Source organism: Equus przewalskii, chromosome 8 (assembly GCF_037783145.1).
Source record: "Equus przewalskii isolate Varuska chromosome 8, EquPr2, whole genome shotgun sequence".
NCBI classification, from domain to species: domain Eukaryota; kingdom Metazoa; phylum Chordata; class Mammalia; order Perissodactyla; family Equidae; genus Equus; species Equus przewalskii.
Window position 1 is genome coordinate 52,003,877 of NC_091838.1, and position 22,323 is coordinate 52,026,199.

General features: G+C 37.1%; 1 protein-coding gene across 4 annotated transcripts in view; it reads left to right on the plus strand.

The window, feature by feature from the left end:
* Positions 1-22,323, plus strand: part of ZFPM2 (zinc finger protein, FOG family member 2) — a 440,124-nt gene that overhangs the window by 287,939 nt on the left and 129,862 nt on the right. For all 4 annotated transcript variants that reach the window (XM_008520784.2, XM_008520785.2, XM_070630801.1 and 1 more), the window contains one exon: positions 521-632. In XM_008520784.2, the coding sequence (XP_008519006.2) occupies positions 521-632 (112 nt within the window). The remainder of the gene's footprint in view (positions 1-520; positions 633-22,323) is intronic.

Consider the following 22,323-nt stretch of genomic DNA (forward strand, 5'->3'; position numbering starts at 1 on the left):
GCCGCACTTAGCACAGGGGGTTGGGTAGATTTCATTATTCATTCAGAATAAATTCCTACTCTAATATAAATGTTGCTCAGGATAGAGCTTTGAAATGGATCCTGATTCTTTAAATTCTTTCCTGTCTGTTTCAGGAAATAGTGAGATCCTGTTGATAGTAAAGTACAATGTGTCTAAAGTTCACTTCTAAACACTCTGCTCTTTGCAATGAAAGTCATCTGCATTCTCTTTATAATTCAGAGCCGCAAGAGATCTGTCTAATCTTGGAGATCTGATCCAGTATCATTTAGAAAAAAAAAAAAATCCTTGATAATAATTCTACCATTCAGATTAGTGAAAGCAGTAAAGCCTTACAGCTTCTGTCGTCTTAGAAAGATATCATGAGACAGGGGAATAAGGACTTGGATTATGGTTGGAGAGATTTAGTTGTTTGTAAAAATAAAATGATTAGTACAGTTATTATTCAAGTTTTTAATCAACGAAAGCAAATGGCATCTGTTTGTTATCATTCTTTCTACAGAAGACAAAGGCTCAGGTCCCAATGGTGCTGACTGCTGGTCCCAAGTGGCTACTGGATGTGACTTGGCAAGGAGTGGAAGACAACAAAAACAACTGCATTGTGTACAGCAAAGGTAAATGCAAGATCCTTTCTCTCTCTCTTTGGAAGTATTGAAACCTGAGCGTTGCAAAATAGGGCCAAACGAGCTGTAATGGGAGTACAAAGTAAAATTTGATCCTCTCTCTTCCTTTTTCCCTTATGAATCTTTCCAACCTGTATTTGCAGCAAAGCTATTGTTTCGTTTCGTTTCATTTTGTGTGCAACAGAAAACAAAAAAGTATTACACCATTAACTACTTAGCACCTCACGCATTTTCCTAAACTCTATTTGAGTGGCTTGACTAGTACCTTCCTTGCTGTTAGTTTTTTTGATAGCCTGGTTTAATGAAATCCCAGATTCCTGTCTCAGGCGTTATCTATCAAAAAGTGAATTCCTTTTGAAATTGAGCAGTTCGGGTCAAGGTGCATGCTCCAGGAGGCACTACATTCCAGCCAGTTTCTTGAAATCACGCAGGATGAGAGGACAGCTGAAAAGGTAACCGTTGCACAGACTGAGATTCCTTCCCCACGGTGATTTCTGAAGGGCAGGAGGCAAACAGGAAAGAGGAAGCGATAGCTTGCAGAGCTCTGCCTTTGATTTGCTCAGTGTGACACAACCTAGACTGCGTCATAAAGCGACATCCTGGCAGCAAAGGAGTCGCAGCTCCATGATGGTGCTTCATGGGATCAGCTCTCCAAAACATGGGCCCTTCCTCGTGTGTGGTGTGGTTTGGGGGCGCTTTTCTCTTCATTCAAGTTATGGGCCCTGGCTCTGTACTCTTACAGTGAAATCCCTAATCTCTCTTCTTCGTAAATATTGCAAAACCTGTGCTTCTCATGTTTGATTTCTTTCAGCTTTCTTTTTTAACCAAATAGACCTACTGAGATCAAAGTTTTATTTGCACATTGAACCTAGAAACCATAAAAGCATACAAGGGAACAAGCAAATAAGCACCCCTATCAATATATTAACGTATAAAACACTAATCATAACATCAAAGACTCTTAAAAACTTGCTAGAAACAATTACAACTTGTTCCTATAATCATTACAATTTGTACACTTATAAGAGGATTGCCTTTAAACTACTATAAGCCTTTGAAAGTTGAAACACCGGAAAAAGGGAATTTGCAAGCTAAAAAAACAATCTGCACACCAGGATATGATTATATTCCTTTTCCTTCTGTAATTACTGGTCCTATACCCACTCATTTTCTAATGTGAAATACCTGTGGTATGCTGGAAGGAGCTTTTAGCCAGAAGGGAAGTGAGATTTTCCCAGGATATGTCAATATGATCTGTCAAAGTGGAAAGAAATAGTATAGTGAACCATCTTACCATCGCCCACATTCAGAATGCAAAAAGTACAAAAGATGACTTGGAATGAAGGACCAATTACTGGGAATAAATTTTTGTTATACAATATCTTATCTCTGTGATGGCAATATAATCTGCAGGAACCAAGAGAATAGCTGTTCTCCTATCATAATCCAAATCCATTGCATTTTTAAATCAGCCATTCTTTTATGAGCGATGATTGCTATATTGTTATAGGAAGAAAACAATAACAAAAGTGTAATTCCATCTTCAATGGAGTAGTTTAACTTAAACATATTTATGTGTTTGTATTATGGTTGAATATATCTTAAGGCTTTTAACAATAAACAATTTGGAGTAATTTATGGAAGCTTACTAATTAATTAATTAACTCATAAAGCGTTCGTTGAGCCCAGCTATGTACTAGCCTTGTACATTGATAATAATAGCCACCGTTTATAGTGCACTCCTGAATCCTCTCCTTGGTACTCCCATACTGAATTGTAGGCACTTCTCGCATTGCTCTTCATCGCTTTGTTTTATGACTGTCATTTTATGTGTTCAAAAAAGAGTAAGTAGGGGCCAGCCCAGTGGTGTAATGATTGGGTTTGTGCTCTCCCCTTCAGTGGCCCAGGGTTTATGGATTAGGATCCTGAGCGCGGACCTACACACCACTTGTCGGGCCGAGCCCAGGCTGTGTCCCACATACAAAGTGGAGAAGGAGTGGCAACAGGGCCAATCTTCCTCACAAAAAAAGAAAGAAAGAGAAAAAGATGAGTAAGAAAAAATTTAGCTGTCTTTGCCTGCCTTTCTAGTCTACTCTGTATTTTCTGAGGGCTAGGACTATGTCTTAATCACCTATCTATCCTTGGTCTGCCATGCTGCCTGAACAAAAAAAAGCACTAAATAAATATTGATTAATAGACCAGATAAATAAATGATGAATGCCTGTCAGAAAGTGTAATAAACATTTGACATACTATGATGATGAACAGTGAATTCCTGCTGTTTAACAGGTTTTAACCTACAAAAGGTAATTTGATATTGTTGAACTTACAAGAACAGTTGGTATTGTAGTTCAGATAGCAGGAACTGCAATAACTACTATATATGCATTATTTCACTTAATCCTCACTTAATACCCCCAGGAGGTAATTAACATACTACCCACCCTATTTAACAAAAGGTGAAGTTGAGACTTTGGCAGATTCAGTAATTTGCTCTGATCACATAGCTAATAAATGATTGAGGTGGATTCAAACACATGTGTCTAACTTAGGGTCTGAGTTATATATATTAGAATATGTTCTCCCTGCATGAAGCTTTCAGACAGCTCAGTGAGATAGGTAGTGTTTTTTTCACTTTACACAATTTGACCTTGTGACTTAGATAGGTAGTGTGATTGTCCATAGTTATGGAAAACTAAAAATGGAGCCAAATTTGAATCCAGGTCTTGGCAATTCCAAATCCTCTACTCTTTGTACTAGGTGACTCTGCCTTTCCCCTTGCCACTGTTACATGATGAGTAAATTCTCTCAAACCACTCGGGCTTTGATGTCCAGAAATCACAAAGAATGGATGTGACAGTGTAACACTTCCCAGAGTGCATTCCACAGAACCCTAAGATTACAGAAGGAGCTCCATGACCAAGTATTGCTTATTGCGGCCTCTCTTGAAAACTCATAATGCCTGCTGGTATTAATGCTCTGAGAAGTCCTGTAGTAAAAAGAGAAAACAAAAAACCTGTTTAACTCATTTGACTATATGATATATATATGTATTTTTCTCTCTCTCTCTTTCCAATGGACATCCATTGAAATTAGTGCTCTGGGAAACACACTTGGGCAAACTCTGCTGCAGATTCTACTCTGATCTCCTAGTGGGACTTCAGAGCCCTGATGCTGATTCCTAGTATTCAGTATTGGATGCTTTGGGAGGGAGGGGATAGCTCCCGCAGAGTATGTCCCACATTTCTCTGAATACCTTAATATTCTGGGAATGTACTAGGGATCATTCAAGTCATGGAAAATATGACCCCAGGAAGCCCTCCTACCAGCACCCCATGGGTTCTGAAGCCTTCTGTCTTCACAGGCTGCAGGTATGATAAGCCTCCTCAGAGCAAGAGTTTTGTAGTTGGAAGAGTTTGGCAATTTAGATTTAATAAGTATTGAATTGAAAATCTCTAATACGCAAGGCATTTTCGTAAGGCATATATTCTTTATTAGTTGGAGCTCTTTTGTTTTCAAGTAATAGAAATTCAAGTGAAATTGGCTTGTGCAAAAAATATTAAAGTGAGTGAGTGTGTGTGTGTGTGTATGTGTGTGCCTGTGTGTGTGTTGGGGGTAGGGAGATTCATCTGCTCAGATAACTGAGAGTCCAGGGATAGTCTGGATTTCAGAAACAGCTTAATCCAGCTGCTCAAACTTTGTCCCCAGGCTGTCTCTCTCTATGTTCTACCTCTTCTTTCTTTTGTGGGCTTGAATCTCAGAAATTTTCTCCTCGGGTGGTGGGAAGCTCCAGGCTTATTCTGCCAGCACAACTCTAGTGAAAAGAGAGCTTTTCTTGTGTTTGATTGGGGCACATCACATACCAATCCTTGAACGAATTAATCACCAATTAATGACTCTCCCTGGTAGACTACAATCATCTTGAGGGCCAAAGAATATTAATTCTACATGAGCCACTAAGATGGAAGAGAAATGGTTCTGCAGATGAAACCAAAGTGCTGCGAGACACACAAAACAATTCTTGCTTGATGGGTTGACATCCACGCGCCCAGATGCAACACCTTATTCCTAATGTCTAAGAAGCTCTCACTGAAGTGGAAAAATAACTGAGGCCACAACTGCATTTCCTTATTTTGTTTTCTAGCTAAGAACCCAAACTCCTTATGGATTCCATGTCAAAATCATTATTATAAGACCTGGCTATCCAAGAGTCTATCAGTATCTATTTACAAATAGAATATAAAATGCATGTGTGTAGCATTTTTAAGAAAATGCCTTGACTGAAATTTTTGATAAGATTTTCGTATGATGTGTAAGATAGGACACTTAATGTGTAACTTTTACTATTTAAGAGACATACATACTTCTTTAAGTATTATTAAATGTAGTCTAGTAGTAAAATTAAGTATAATTATAAAATTTCCATTTCCAGGGTGTCCATCAAATAATTATTATAAAATTACATTGTATCACTTAGCACTATTTGACAAGCTGCCATCATCTTATTTTATCGAAGTAAAAACCAGTATAATATTTGGCATTAATATTATAATCTGATGTACTTTTTTCCTGCCTCAACTATCCCCTGTCATTCCAGAAAGTAATTAGCTCATCCAGACGTTGATAGACCAGACTTGTTGGGTCATCTGTTTTTTGCCATTATTCTCAACAGACTCCAGATAATTCTAATTTACTTATCTCCAATGGAAAAATACTAAAAAGCTCCATGCTGAAGTTAAAGGGAGGCTGCTGGAGGGGAGGGAGAGTGAGCAGAGGCTGCTCACTCACTCCTGAAATCCACTATGCCTGTTGAGCGTTGGAGATCGCCGTCTTTTCTTTCCTGTAGAGCTTTGTGTTCTTTACTTTACAGCATTTGCACAATACAGTGACCTTTCTCATGTATGAAAAGTGAAGAGATTACCTCAACTTTTATGTTTTTGAGTATTCAGAATTAAACCTCTAGAATCTTCCATGTGGGTTTGTTCATTCAGTTCACTTCCAATGAGGAATAACTAAATTATTTGGTTTTTCATGGACTTATTTCAGAGTAGCCATGTTCTCTAGGTGTCCAGATTCAGAGAATAAACATTTTCAATCAGAGGAGTGAAGAAGTATCTGCTAACCCTCCCTCTCATCTTAAACACAGAATATTTCTTTCTATGTGAAAGCACAATATCATTGTGAAAAACTCTTGCTCATATGGAACCTTGGGCAAATCACTTGCCCTCTCCAAATCTTGATTTTATCAGCTGCAAAAATGGGATAGGAAAAGCTGTCTTGCAGCGTTTTTGTGAAGAAGCACCCATGCACATAACTGCATATGTTACTACAGATATTATGTGGGTAATTACCATATACTCAGTCGACTTTGCCTTTGTGGTTATAAGTCAGGACAAATTTAGAGGAAATGAAGCCAGGCCACCATGTTGGTATCAAGCAAGTGTACAAGAAAACATGATCATCTGATACCATATTTATTGCGAAGAATTCCATGAGTACCATTCAGTCACTGTGAACCCATAGTATCTGCAAAACACTGTATTATGGAATCAGAAGCCTGAAGCATTTGCCTGAAGGTATTATTGGAGCATTTTTCTTTGAGCAGATGATATTTTTATTTTATTTATTTATTTATTTATTTTTTAAAGATTGGCACCTGAGCTAACAATTGTTGCCAATCTTGTTGGGGTTTTTTTCTGCTTTTTCTCCCCAAATCCCCCCAGCACATAGTTGTATATTCTAGTTTTAGGTCCTTCTGGCTCTGCTATGTGGGACAGCCCCTCAGCATGGCCTGATGAGTGGTGCCATGTCTACACCAAGGATTTGAACTGTGAAACACTGGGCCCCCAAAGCAGAGCGTGCAAACTTAACCACTCGGCCACGGGACTGGCCCTGATAATTTTTATTTTTAATGAAAGTCTTATATAAAATGTTAGTATAAAGATGATAATGATGATGATATTAGCACTAGTGATAGCAATGACCATTTATTAAGCACCCAGGCATTGTTTTAAACACTATACATAAATTTTCTTATTTACCATTATAACAAATCCACTATGTAAGCAGGATTATTCCTACTTTATAGATAAGTAAAGTAAGGTTTAGATAAATAAATAGTTCAAGAATACATAGCTCATACATGATGAAGTTAGAATTCAATCTTGAGCATGCTGACCTCAGTTCCCAATTACACCATTAGCAGAGTTTTGCAGATACCATTTACTAGGCCAAGGTTGCAGGTTATTGCCCTTCATCGCAAATTTGCATACATGTTTGTCAGCAAAACTTATTTTTCATTCTGTGGTTTGGCTTCAAAAAGAAAGTGTTCAAGAACCCAAACAGCAGTGGTACAGGTTAATTTCTGTGTTGCTGTTAAGACCACAGTGATTTAAAATCATTCAGAAGACCAATTTCAAAATCAGTCTATGACCATCTTTAAAGTTCTGATTTTGTTTGCATGCACAAATGTAACCACCCAATTAATTCATTTAAACCTTTATTGATTGTTTACTATGTTCAAGGTCCTATACGAGGCACTGTTGAAATAATAACAGAAATCCTAATTTGATACAACCTGGGTGAGTGACTTTCTGCACATCAACAAAACAAAGGTCTTTTATTATAAGGACCTTTGCAAAAGTCTGGAATATGTTCCAGCTTAAAATAGAGGATCAGTTGCATGTTACTGGAATTTTGCAAAAACAGCCTTGTCTAACATGGCAGCCAATTTTCAAACTAGCTACAAGTTAATGTTTAACTTTGCCTAAAGGGTCTAATGTTACATAAATAACAAAGTAATTTAAAGGAAAAAATTGTGCTCATATTCTAAGTGTTTATTTAACCATCCTTTAATTCATAGAAAAATGTATAGCTGTTGCCTAGTTTTACAATATTCTTAGAAGAGGGTGGGTGCCTGAACCAAATATTTAGCAGCGGGAATTATAAAATCATAAGGCGATTAAGTTAGCTAGTCGCGGAATTCCAATATTGCTTTTTAAATGACTTCAGGATATAGGAGGTACTAAGGTTATTATCTGTTATCAGGAATACAGTGGAATTGTACAACTGGATAATAACCAAACAAACTGACACAATGTAAAATTACATTATCAGTGTGTTAAAACAAAATTGCGCCCTAAAGGAGTCCACATGCCAGCTCAGAGCTGCAGTGTAATTATGCTTAACTCTGATAATTAAAATACAACGGAGATCAACAGAATCATTTTCATTAAGAAAATTATTAATGATGGTGGTATAACAGTAATTGATTGCAGAGCACCACAGGATAACGCGATGCTGAAAACCAACATGTTTCATGAACATCCGAGGCTTTTTCTGGTTATGTTCTATAATGGGAGATGTTTTGAAGAGTGAGCAATTTATTATGTCTGTTCTGGGAATCAATGATTGTAAAAATGGCTGCTTTAGAAAACCACCGTTTTGATTCAAATTGTCATTTCTGAGGGGTTCTTAAGGTTAAGACAAGTGACCCCACTAGTGACTATGTTATTTACAGTAGAATTGTCTGTTGCAAATTGCAGAATGACAGCAACTTCAGCAAATATCGTGTCTTCTGTCATTTCCATTTCTTACTATGCATTTACTGTTTTTACAATTGTGTGAGAGTGATTTACTGATATTATTTCAGTCTGGGTCTGGTCGTACTGAGTAGTTTATGCCCTTGTTTCTTATTAATGTATGCTATATGATGTGAAACAGTACATTTGTTTTCATATCAAAATCACTGTGAGTTTCCTTAATGAATGCTGGTAAATAATCTTGCATAATAATTTTGTTAGTTACCTCATTGGGTTAGATGTGCTATCATATGTTGGAGACACAATATCCTAAACCGCCGTGGATCCATGCATGAATGAAGCTTCTGTCTCTTAAAGGGAAAAACCCAGTTAGGATGTTGGCAAATGATAAGAACTAAGAATATATCAATTTTATAAGTGTGAAAATGAAAAATGAAGAGTGGGGTCTTTTGAGAGGTGACTCACTATCATTCAGGGATGTTAGCTTGTCATTCAAAGAGATGCTAATCTTGAAAGCTACCCCCAAAAGTATCTTTATCAGCTAAAATGAGGGACAACTGTTTAGGCTAGGTTTTTTTCAGAGTAAGATACTGTGAATACTTCTTTAAAACAGTATATTACATAGAAGAAATTATTACATTATAATTCCAAGGGAAAAGGTAGAATATGAGGTTACGTGCATAGTATGATTGTAATTATATTGAAGAAGTGTATGCAGAGGGAACATACTGGAAAGAAATACCTTGAAATTATAAAAGTATTTCTATAAATGTGGTAAGATTTGGGGAGATTTTTTTGTATCCCCTTTTTAACAGTTTTCTTCAGTTTATTTTTGTTATATAATTTAAGAAAAACATTTGCAAATGAAAATCACTCTTTGTCTTAATTGCATTCTTGCTCTTCTTTTTATATTACCCAGACCCAAAGAAATCTTTGCCTGGCCACAAAGTATCCCTCATCCATAGAATTTTAAATTATTTCCTAGTGGTATAATTATTTTTCTTTAGTATCTCTATGAATGTCCTAACACATTGTGTTTCATAAGATGATTTTCCAAATAAAATAAAAGTAACTGGGCCCATGCTTTGTGCGTACCATAGCCCAGATGTCATGTGGGATATGAAGGAATGTGAAACACTCTCCTGGCTTAAGGAGCTTATTGAAAGAGTTTAATTGAAGGTTGCATAATACTGAGTTCGGTCTTACATGGTCAAGGCAAAGTTGCCAGAGAATGTGGACTTTTGGTAGGGTATTGAAGGTTGAATATAAGTTTGGGAAATGGGGGGAAAGCATTTGAGGAGGTTGAAATTGTGTGCCTAAAATCTTACAGGCTGTGATGCCTACAGTGTTTTCACGTGGAGTGTCAGTGCATACTTTAGTTGGAGCAGAGAATTTACAAAGGAGACCAGTGAGGGGCAAGCCTCCAAAAGTTTCTGAGGGCCGTGTTGTGGATTCAGTTGAAGGCTCAGTCTGAAGACCTTATCGTGGAGTCAGTGGAGAGCTACCGAAAGTTCTGAGGTGCACATGATCACATCAGGGTTTTAGTAAGATTTTTGGGTCAAAGGTTAAGCTCAGGTCCATCCATTAATAAAACCGAGACTTTATCTGTCAAGGAAATAACATTGGTAGCTACACTCTTCTAGAAGACAGTAATAAATCATGCACCTTAATCTACTCATTACCTGACTCTAACAATTTTTCAATTCCGAATTAACTTACTATCCCCTCACCTCACCACTATCATTGTTCCGTCCACCAGTCCCTGTGTCCTTCCTCCTAGGTTACCTGACTTGGATTCCATAGGCCCATGATTTTAGTCACTCTGTGTACCTCCTTACCCTACTCTCTCTGGCTTTTACTAGCTTAACAATATGTCCATTCTGGTCAGTCCAACTCTCCACTTTCCCCTGGCTAATTTTCCCAAGCAGCAGAAGTTAGGTAAATTAATATTTGTGCTTAAAATAGCACCTGATCCACAGTGAATGCCCTATAGACACGTGGTCAAAATAAAACAAATGAATCACCACCACCAGTAACAACAACAACAACAACAACAAAATAACAATGATGAAACCCAACACTGACCAGTTTATATTACATCTGACCACAGGTGAGCGTGAACCCTCAGTGTATGTAGCCTAGCAATACAGATTTGTTTTTCTAATCAATCTTCGAGGTGACTGTCTCCCAAATATATAACATGCCCTGTTAGATAATGACTTTCCTTCTTGCTTCACAAAAAAACATGGAAAAGCGAAAGCACATATAAAACTCTCCAATGAATGGTTTCCCATCACAATTAGACTGATTACAAGGATTGATATGGCCCGTGGGACCAAATGTGGCCCACTGCCTGTTTTTGTCAATAAAGTTTTATTGGAACACAGCTACAATGATTTGTTTATATATTTGTCTATGGCTGCTTTCATGCTGTAACATCAGAGTTGAGTAGTTGTGGCAGAGACCATCTAGCCTACAAAACCTAAAATGTTTGCTCTTTGGCCCTAAAAGCCTGCCAACTCCTGAACTAAGCCTATAGTTATTACCTGGGCCTAAAAGACCCTACATGATCTGCCCCTGGGTACCTCTATGGCTTCATTTAATACAACTCTCCAACTATTCTGTTCCAGTGGCACAGGGCCCCTTGCTTTTGCTTGAAAATACAAAGAATGCCTCTGCCTCAGGGCCTTTGCATTGTGCTCTGCCCCCACATTTATCCCTCTCTTGCTTCATTAAGAACTCTCTCTCAATGTTGCCTTCCCAGAGGGTCTGCCTAACTACTCTGTCTCTCTCTCTCTGGCTCTATTTCTCTCCTTTTTCTCCTCTGTATTAGTAAGCTCAGGCTGCTGTAATAAAACACTATAGGCTAGGTGGCTGAAACAACAGACATTTATTTCTCACCCTTCTGGAGTTTAGGGAGTCCAAGATCAAGGTGCTGGTAGATACAGTGTCTGGTGAGGGCCCTCTTCCTGGTTTGCAGATGGCCACCTTCTTGCTTTATCCTCATATGGTAGAGGGAGAGAGAGAGAGATCTCCCTCACGTCTCTTAGAAGGGCACTAATCCCATCACGAGGTCTCCACTTTCATGACCTAATCACCCCCAAAGGCCTCACCTCTTGTACTATCACATGGGTTGCTAGAGCTTCAACATATAAATTTGGGGCAGGGCACAAACATTCAGTCCGTAATGTCTTCTGTCTCATTTATCTTCATATTTGACATTTCAGCATTTATTTAAAAATTTTTATGTCATTCTCACACCCCTAGAGTGAGAGTTTTTTAAGGGTAGAATTTTGTCTGTTTTGTCAGCAGTGCATGGCACATGGTAGGAGCTCATTAAATATAAATAGAATGGATAAATGAACGGGTTACAACTTTTTCTTTAAAATGGAAAGCAATATAAGGTATGCACTTAGTAATGTTCCTACAATTATCTCCTTGACTTTGTTCAACTTTCTGAGATGGCCTCAAACTTTATTCTTTGATTCACTGTTGAATTTTAACTATCATCTTTACAAATTACAAGAGGTCTTTCTTGTTCTCTGACTCTTTTTTTTCAACATCTTGTTCTTTTTATATGGATATTCTTTCCTCTATCTCTGAAGATAAGAATTGGAGGATGGTTAGGAAGTTGTATGACCTGTGCATTTTCTTACTTTTCCCTGCCTGTTTTCGTCCCTGTGTTTAGTGTTGAAGCTTTCCTCAAATGGCTAGAGATCCATAAATGTCTACTTTATTTATTTATTTTATATTATTTTTTGGTAAGGAAGATTAGCCCTGAGCTAATATCTGTGCCAATCTTCCTCCACTTTGTATGCAGGATGCTTTCACAGCAAGGGTGATGAGTGGAGTAGGTCCACTCCTGGGATCCAAACCTGTGAACCGGGGCTGCCAAAGAAGAGGGCACAGAACCTTAACAGGGCTGGCCCCTACTTTATTTTGTAAGCGTGGGGCACTAAAGGCTGAATGCAAGAGCAGCATGAGTAGGCAGGGCTTGTCGACTGGTGGGTTTTGTGTAGGGTCATAGGATGATAACCCGGCCATGGTAATGAGGTCTCCAAATGACAGTATATGTAATTTTTTTTTTTGTCTTAGCATGGTTAGCTTCTCCAGAAAATGCCAGTCTCCTCTCTGAGAGTTATGACCCTTGCACCCAGCAATCCGAGGTCTTAGTGGGAGAGTAGGACCAGGTGGTACATTGGGAAAGTCCTGTCTCATTGTTGAGAATATAGGTGTTCCCTTAATCTTCTAATTCAGGTGACACTTTAGCATTACCCGTTGCTGAACCTGTGTCTCTGAATGTAAATACTCTGGTACAGTTCTCCAAAGACTTAACTCTCCATCTTCTAAGAGCGGGGAAGGAGTGTCACTTAGCTCTACAGAGAATAGCTGAGCATGTGGTGCTAACAGCTGTAACAGCTTCTAACTCAGAATGCCAGTCCTGCAAGGTTTAGGTCCACTGCTCACCCTACCTTTCAAGGCACCGGATGCCTTCACTTCTTGATCTTTTCCAGAATTCTGTGGAATAAATCTGCTTGCTTCTTGTTGGCCAGCTGCTCTTCAAGTACTTGGATTTTAGCTTTCTTTGCTCTGCTATGTAATCTGTAACTCCATCAGTTTTCTAGCTTCCGAGATTTTGTTGACTACTATTACCTACTCTGCCCTGTCTCTTTGCCCTTATCATCCGTTTTCTTCTTTACTGTCCTCTTAGTGAAAGCAAGCAAAAATGAATGCATGCAATCAATTCACCATACTTAACAGGAAGCACTCTCTGCTTCTTTTCTTAGGCAAGTTTCTGCAAAGTTTTCTACACTCGTTCCTTTGACTTCCTAATCATTCTTTCCAATCTAGTTTCTGCCTTCATAACTCCATTGCAGTGCCTCTGTCACAGGTCTTCTGCAGTTTACTTGTTGCCAATTTTTCTTTCTACTGCACTTGATCTGATTATCCTCTTCCACACCCAATGACAGATTTCTGTATCACGGCCCATCGACTAAATGTTGTCATTCTCTAGTCTTCTTTCTTCTCATTTGTATATTTCTCTTAGGTTATCTCATCTATATTTTTTACTACTCCTTATAGCCTCATTTCTCACTCGTCCTTCAGAGATACCCTATACTCTGACTATACTCAATTATTTAAAATTCCTCAACTATCACTGGCTTCCTCATAAGTGTCTTTGTCTGTCATGTTTCCTTTGCATAATAACCTTTTATACATCTGTATCATTGTTAACAGGTACCATGCAAGACTTAGCATGTACCAATGCCTCTAAATAGCCTTTGCTGCCCTATCTCTTAAAGGAAGAGCTCCACCCCAGCCTGTGTATTGTCTCAAGTTGAATGTGAACACCTCAAATGCAATGACTCCATTTCTCAACTCTATAACTCCACAGATAGTACATAGTAACACTCACTGAATTTTGAATTATTATTTAATGGCTTTTATGGTGCATTGGTCAACAGAGTAACCTCTAGTGTGACTTGATTTAGCTTCAGAAATTGCTAGTGTGGAAATCATTGAAAATCCAGTACCCAAAATGCTATTCTCCCCATATCTAGAAAAGTATTCCATGCTTTACCAAGCTTCTTAAAATGCTAGGGAATCTGGTACGAGCAAATTTCTTTGGAATCTCCCATATATACGTAGCATACATTGTGCTCTATCAGCATAAGGTGTATAAAAGAATTTGGAAGAGTTAAAATTCACATACATGCAAAAGATGTTGTCAAACCATAGGATTTCATGCAACATCGTTGCACGCCAGCCATGCCAAGACATTGGCTCATGATTACTGGGCAGTTCTTTCTGGATCCACTTTACTTTCTGCTGTCAAACAGTAACTGTGTCTGTCATTCTCAGCTCTTCACTGGGGGAAAGTCAGCCAGACCTAAGTCTTTGCTCTGAGATGTGAAATTGGAGGCTTTTCATTTTACCCTCAGTGTATAAGTCAACCCCATTTTTGAAGGCTATTTTTAAACTTAAAAGGTCACCTTATATGCCGTGAGATACAGTAGTACTTCAAAGAAGATGTATTCTCATTAGTCTGTCTAAGGTCTGTGAAGACTGTCAGACAACAGTGGGGTCAACCAAGATAGTATATCGTGGTGTTGCAAGCAAGAATATCCCAACCAAGGGAATGGATCCGAAATACATACATTTAAGTACATACTGATAAGATCTTTCTCTCTATCTATTTATGTAGTTCTATCTGCCACCCATTGAAATTCAATGAGAATAAATTACTTTAAGCCAGTTTTTCCTTCAGAAATCTAGTATTTATCATCACTGTCTGGTCTCTGTTGTCAGTAAAGATTTTCAAGAATGACTACTCTCCAGTTCAGCACCCTTTATTTTGTGCAGCCTTTCAAGAAGTAGAAGTCTCAGAGGTTTCTCATGAAAACAACAATTTCACAGTACTTATCAAATATTTCTAATGAAGAATTGAAGGTTTCATAATGAATTCAATCCGAGTAATGTATGATATTTCTACTTCTTCCCCCCAAAAGATATAAAATTTATCAATAAACTAGTAAATTATAATTTGAAGTCTCTCAAAGTTAGATCTCATTTTGTAAAGCAAATAAAATCTTAAGAGTCTTAAGTATAATTTCTTCTATCTTGTTGTGTTTTGAGTGTAGATTTCTAGATCAAATTGTTAGTTTTGTAGGCAAATATTCTCAACTGTCAAGGTCAGAGTGGCTTGATTTTCGGTCTAGGGAAACAAACAAACAAACAAAATGGCCTGGGAAGGACATTTAGGCCAAACGATAGTTTGGAAATATTTACATAATATTTTGCATTTTGACTAGAGATACAGATAAAAGAGATAGCTTTCTATCAGTGAGATGAAGAAAGGAGAAAATATATATAAGAAAATGGACAAGTTACTTTTTATCTTATCCATGGCTTCAATTACACCTTTTTAAGTAACTATCTCAAAGGAAATTAAGATAATAATCTTTACACACATATAAAAATGAAGTGAGATTATTAAAAAGCAGACCATTACGTGAACTTTAGGGCTTATGAGTTCTTCGAGTCATTGAAATATTATTTGAGTACCCAGTATATGCCAAGTAGGGGATCTTTTAACTTTTTGCAGTATGTTCAAGTTATGTTTTACCTTGGTATGACACTAGAATATAATTTGTTCATGTGTAAATTATCCCTTTTTAAAAAAATTTAGCTAATGTCTTGCTACTGAATATGTGGTCTGCCCATCGGTAATGTGGCATCAGCTTGTTAGAAATGCAAAACCTCAGGCTCCATTCAGACCTATTGAATCCAAATCCACGTCTTCACAAGATCCTAGGTGATTTGCGTGCACATTTAAATTTGGGGAGCCGAGGTCAGCTGATTTCTGACCTGACTGTAACTGAAGCAAACCATGAGGGATGGAAACAGTTAACCTTGCAGTGTATTAGTGTAATAACTTGCTGAGACTTGTGAATTTATTTGCAAATAACAAACACAATTGTAGAGCATGAGAATATCATAAAGGAAAAATAAGAATGTTGAAAAGTTCTTCCTGTTTTGTCTTTAAATATACAACAGCTTGAGTGCTATCTTTTTTGGCACTCCCCCTCATTCCCACAAATGGGATTATAGAAAGGAAAAGAAAAGAAAATGCTGCCGTACTCTATTTAATGGGAACATTTATTGCTGTTTTTCCTCTTCTCTCCAACACCTCTTAATTTATATTAGGCATTAAATTGTAATGCTGTTTCTTTTCATGGTGAAAATGTCCCGGCCTGTATGCCTTTAAATCAATTCATTGTTATTTTGCAAAACAAAATGCTAAATAAGTACTTAGGGGAAACACAGGCCCCCTGACCCCTGGAACTCTCTGGAGGCTCGCCTCTGTCATCCTTCCTGCACAGCAAAAGAGGAAAAAAAAGAAGGAAAAAAACAAATTTGCTGAGCCACACGTTTCAAGTTGTCGACAACCCCATCCACGAGAAAACAGAAGAAAATATATATGCTCTCTGTCCTGTCAAAAGGCTTTCGCCTTATCTTGAGAGACTGTCAGGGCAGGAACATCAGTGAATGGACAGGAGTCTATTAAATTAATAAGCTGCTGGATGGTGTCTGGAGAGTTATGATGCTCCATAAATCCAGTTTGATCATGGTGGACAAGGTTTAAATCTGCAGACTTCTAATACACATCCAGTTCTTGGATTGGATTTGAAGTTTTGTGCTGGAGACACAGAGATAGTCCTGCAGCATGTGAATTAAGATTTATCTTTTTTTTTTCTATCCTTTTTTTTTTTTTCCTTACACTACTTACAAAAATGAAAGCACCTTAGGGATCCTAGCAAATGCTACGGCTGGAAATGAAGGAACTGTTGTCAAGGTGAAACCATGACCTAGAAGCCTAAAATCAAACCTTGGTCATTCTATTCGAGCAGCCCCATCAGAACTGAGTGTAAAAGGTCTGTGTGGAAGGAAAGATGCCTGAACTTATCTGTAACCTATTTTATAGTGATGCCTGTCAAATTCCACTCGTCTATATTTATGACAGAAAGAAAACTAATGGTGTCAGATCTGCCCTATAGTAATAAAAAAAATCAGGAAATATTTTCTTCACCCCATTAAATAAAGTCCTCTGATATAGGCTTTACAGTGATATAGGTTTATATGAGTTTTCATCTTCCAACCATTTTAAGCCAAGGAACTATGTTTTATTATTCAAAGAAATTCCCAAATAAACTATTAACTTTAGGTTGAGAACAACTTATTTACACGGTACTGATAAATAAAACCCCTGGAATAGAAAATGGAATTTGTTCAAAATCATAAAATTCTCCCTGCTGTGCTGAATCAGTTTATTACACTGCTTATAATATTCAAACCATGAGGAAATTGTTAATTACATGTTTATTTCATCAACTTATAATTGTTGTTATAAAGTTAGACTTTCTTTTCTTACTTTGGGACATATTTACATTAGAAAAATCTAGATTGGCATGCTTTGTTATAAGCAATGCTACAGGCCCATTTCAACATAGTTAAGTCCCCGTTTGAACACTTTTTTGTAGAATCATCCAGTTAACACAACTGTCTACTGTAACAACACGATGGATCACAACAGAGCCAGGGCGAGTGTGTGCAGAAGGAGAAATGAGTCCATCTACACTCAGTGCTCACTGTAGTCAAAGCACTATCCAGGACATCGAATCTTTAAACACTGGCAAATATCCTATGAAAGCAACACGATTATTCTTGGTTTTATGATGGGGACGTGGAGGTTCCCAGAGCTTAAATAATTAGCCTAAATGACAAAGCTAACAAATGACAACTCAAATTGAACCCATCTCTGCTTTTTCATTTGTTCATTCATTCATTTGGCTTTCTATTGAAGGCCTACCATGTGCCAGGCAATTTTCTAGGCACTGGAGTGCACAAAACAGACAATAATCCCTGTACTCGTGAGCTAACATTTTTGGTTAGGGGGCCAAAAATAATCAGTAAACTGATTCACAGGTCTGTTGTTCACACATACACACACATACACACTCACACACGCACTCCTGCCTCCTTTACATAGAACCAACTAAGAAGAGAAACATGAGCGCATGAATGAACCCCTCTTGGTTCCTGAAAGTATCTGCTCTGGGATTTCCTAATTGACCTTTCAAAATTACTCACTTTTTCAGGGAGAAATTGTGGACTTTTCCCCCCATAACTTACTGGTATATTTTTGAACATTAATGTTCTATCCTGTAAACCCGTGTACTGCCCATTAGTGGTCAGAGATTAAATAGATACTTTGATGATTACCTCATCCAGTTGTAAACGCATCGCCTCTGTATCACTCTCTCCTCCCACCACAACAGTAATGTGTCCCTAGCCAGGAAATGCTTAAGAAAACAGACGAGTCCCACACTGTGTCCTGCAGGTCAGAAAATTCTGGCTTTGTGGGACAGATAGGACGGGTGAGTCTGAGGCCGGGACTCTTAATGGGAACTCCCTGCTTCTGGTTTTTCAAGTTCAGTCCTAGAGGCTGTGTCAAGAGAAGATTCTCAGCTGCTCGCAAGAGCAGGAAGGAGAGTGTTATTATGTTTGCTTCTAGTGAGACTCTAACAGGACTTGAGAAAAGAATATTGAAAAGTTTTTGAAGATTTTTATCTAGTGAACATTCTATAAGCAGCATCTCCCTGAAAGCATTTACTTGTATTCTGATTCCAGCCCTAAGTCCTGGGAACAGGGAGAGTTTCGAATCAATGCCTGACTAATAGGAAACACTCAAGAAGTATTTGTTGAGTGAATAAATGAATGTTGGACTTCTCTCGCCTCCCTTCCCTTGTTCTGGTTTCTTACATCTAAAGCAGTAAAAAATAGATTGGGCTGGGAAGCAATAAAATAGATAATTTATATTTAAAGGGTGAGATAAGCTGATGGCTTTCTTCTTGTTAATGCTGCTCTAACCTTATGAGATTTTGTAGTAGACAGTGGCAGCTTTGTTTTGCATGCTACCAAGGTGTTAGTTATGCAAAATACACAGAACTACATGGGAAGCATGCCTGGTTCCACATCTAGCCTTCTGTACAGAGATAAAATGTTTGCAGTTAAAAGGCAAAACAATATAAACTAAAATTTGTTGAGCTCCTCCTTTATAGCATTATAGTGTGCATTATGCAGCTATTCTGCAACAATTGCTTGAATTATTTTGGTGAAGAAACTGAGAATATGTTTGGGCCAAGGTTCTAGGGTTCATGAGGGATACAGTCAGGATTTGGACCCGAGTTTATTCACAACACAACATTGCCTGCGAATAAAATGGTGTTCATTGCTATCCAAGCATTTATCTTTTAATTGTGTTAAAATTCGACATGCCTACCAAATTAATGAAACTATTCAGCCCACACTGGCTTGCATCTGAATAAAAAATATTTTATTATTAATAAAATAAAAATTTATTTTTCAAAATAAAATAATTATTTTTCAAAACACTGAAAGGTAGGAGATGAATTACTGTATAAATAAAAGTATACATAAAGCATTTTCAGAGGAAAAGCTCCAAATGCAATGAATTCTAGTTTCTTAATCTGGTTTTGTTAAGTTAATTTTGGCGTACAGTGAATTAACATACAATGAAATGTACAGATCTTAAGTGTACAATCCAGATATGGAATATATCCGTCACCCCAGAAGATCTCCCATATTTCAAAAGACAACCACTGTTGAATTCTGTTAACATAGATTAGTTTTGTCTATTCTTAAACTTCATATGAATGAAATCATATGAGTGGAATCATATACTTTATGACTTCTTTTGCTCAACATAATGTTTGAGAGACTGTTTCATGACATTTTGGGTATCAGTAGTTTGTTCTTTGCATTGTTGCCTAGTATTCCATTGTATGACAATGCCACCATTTGTTAATCCATTCACCTATTGGTGGATATTTGGGTTGTAGTCTTCACATCTGCAGCAATGGATTTCTCAAAGAAAGAAACAGTTTTCATTGACAGATTCTGGAAGCCTCTGGTAGCTATGACCTCAAATCAGAGGACATTTTGACTCAAAGAAGTCTGTCAGAAAAAGAGCGACATGAGTCAAAATCCTTTGCTTTTGTATTTCAGTGACCTTCAGATCTTACTGACCTTAATCAGTCTTCAGGAATCAAAGCAAATTGCAGCTCTAGATGTTTCTGTACTGCCAGTGCTATCAGTTATCTTCCTGACCAGCTAACCAAAGTGATTCAAAGATAAATGAAATTTAAAGATTTTCCACTGGTCTTAGTGTGTTGAATATACATGGGCTTCTTCACTTTTCAGGTCTTTATTTCTCTTTGTCTTATTAATTGCCTTCCACAAAGCAACAGAACTATCTTAAAAGCACTTTGAAATCCCTGGATGAAAACAGCCAAAGCCATGGAAAATATCAGCATTATTATATCAATTAATAGACAGTAGAAGCTATGAAAGGAATAACCAGAAAGACAAATGAATGGCCGAGAGGTAAAACAATTATTTAAAGGAGAAATAATGAGTAATAGTAACCAGGCTTCTGAGAACAGGAATAAGACATGTATCAGGAAGAGATGGATCTTAAAGGAAAGTGGTACACTTCGGCTTAATTAGAGGGCTATGAAAATGGACACCACCAAACAATACCAGATAGCTTTGGTCCTCGTTTTATAATTTCGTTAAAGCATTAAGAACGATCATAGAATATGCCTTGATCTGCAGTTTATTGAAGAATATGCACCATTGCTGGAGAATACATTACTGTAAAACTTCTCAGAATCTAAATACTCAGATATTTAAAACAAGAGCAAATAAAAAATAAAATCCTGAGAAACAAGAAATCATACAGTTAACAGCAACTGGCCGCTACGCCCTAACCTTCAACTCTGAAAGTATGATGAACTAATGTGGTTGATCTGTTAGTTGAAACAAATGTTCAAAAATGTTGGAACGGAAGCACATGAGACATGAGGGAGTGAATTGGTTCTCTGGCCAGCCAAAAAGTCCGCTGATATTAGAGGATGGGCAATTCATTTAAAAATACAAGAATAAATAAATGATTTTACTATAAAAGTGAAAAGGGTGGCATAAAACAAACATAATTACTACTAGCTATTTATAACATAGTTTCTTTTTTTTTCTTAGAAAGGGCTATATAGACGTTTGTATGGAGTTAATTTACAAAATGTCTTTAAAACTCTAATTAAAGAATAGAATAACTAAGACACAAAATTTGGATTCAAACCTTGGCAGAATTACATTTCTATAGAATTATGTTTTTCATTTAAATAAACTGCTTAAATATTTAAAGGATGATAATTTCTTCAACAGTTTGCATGAGTTTAAAATTTAAGTATAATATAGGAATTTACCAAACCACTCTCTTCTAAAAAAAAAAATATTAAGGATAGATAAAAGCTTTTTACACATTAAGATTTCTTTCTTAAAGTTCTTCATGAGATAGGAGTTAAGTAACTGCTAGCATACATTAGGAAACATAACTGCCTTGGAATGGAAAAAATGTCTTTTGTTTTATCCTGATATTAACAAAGAGTTTGGAAATGAAAGATAAACTCTTTCCAGAATTCTTTAGGTTGCTCTTCACCTTAATTTGACTTATGAATAATCAGCCAATCTTTGAAAACTTACTTGAATAAAGAAACTGGAAAGTGTTCATCAAATATATTTGTTAATTAAACTTAGAAGTTCTCTTGGGATTGGAGAGCCGCAGCTCTACTCTTTAGAGGATGGTTTTCACTGGTTGTTTTTCATTTGTTGGATCCCTAATAACATCTAGCTTTGCTTCCAGTATGGTTTTCATACGGGAAAACTTTACTGGAACCCTAGCCAAAGTCCACTTCAGCTGCATTTCCATTTTAAGTATCGGAGCTTACAACCTTGTAATGAAAGTCCAGAATAGGCAACACTTTCTCTTTCTGGACTTAAAAAGCTGCAGACAATAGTATGTAATGGTGATGAGAAGAATGAACTCCCACCCCCACCAATGAATTAAAGCAACATGCAAGGAGCAAAATTAAGTATTGTACATGTATTAGAAAATGACTGACAACAAAGAGAGTAGGTCTAAGCGTATACATGCACATGTACGTATACATAGACATATTTGTATAAACTTGCCTATATGAATATATACATATGTGCAGACAAACGTGTCCTTTCTTTAATAGCCATAGCTAAATTTGTTAATTGTGAAAATGAAACTTCTGGTATCACCATGCCCCCTAGCTCTACATTAAAGTATTGTTTTAGCTGTGAATAAGCCGATGGGTATTGTGTATCTCCTTAAAGCATTAGGATCTGTTAACAAACTGTCACTACTACTACATAACAATTCAGACCAAATGTAGCATCAGACTGTAGACATAAATTAAATGATGATCAAAAAAGAAACGATGCCTTAAATATGTTAATAGCAGTCTAAAGCAAGCAGTCCATCTTCCTCATTCCCAGCACCATCAAGTAGGCTGATAGGAAAAAAAGGTTGGGGAGTAAAAAGAATCATACTTTGAGTTACTGAAATTAAAAAGCAGAGAAATACCTCAAATATCAAAAACAGTGAAGTTGGTAGATAGTAATATCTATAATTCTGATGAAAAATCTTTCAGTCTAAACTTTGTAAACCCATTTGAATTGCTTAATAAACA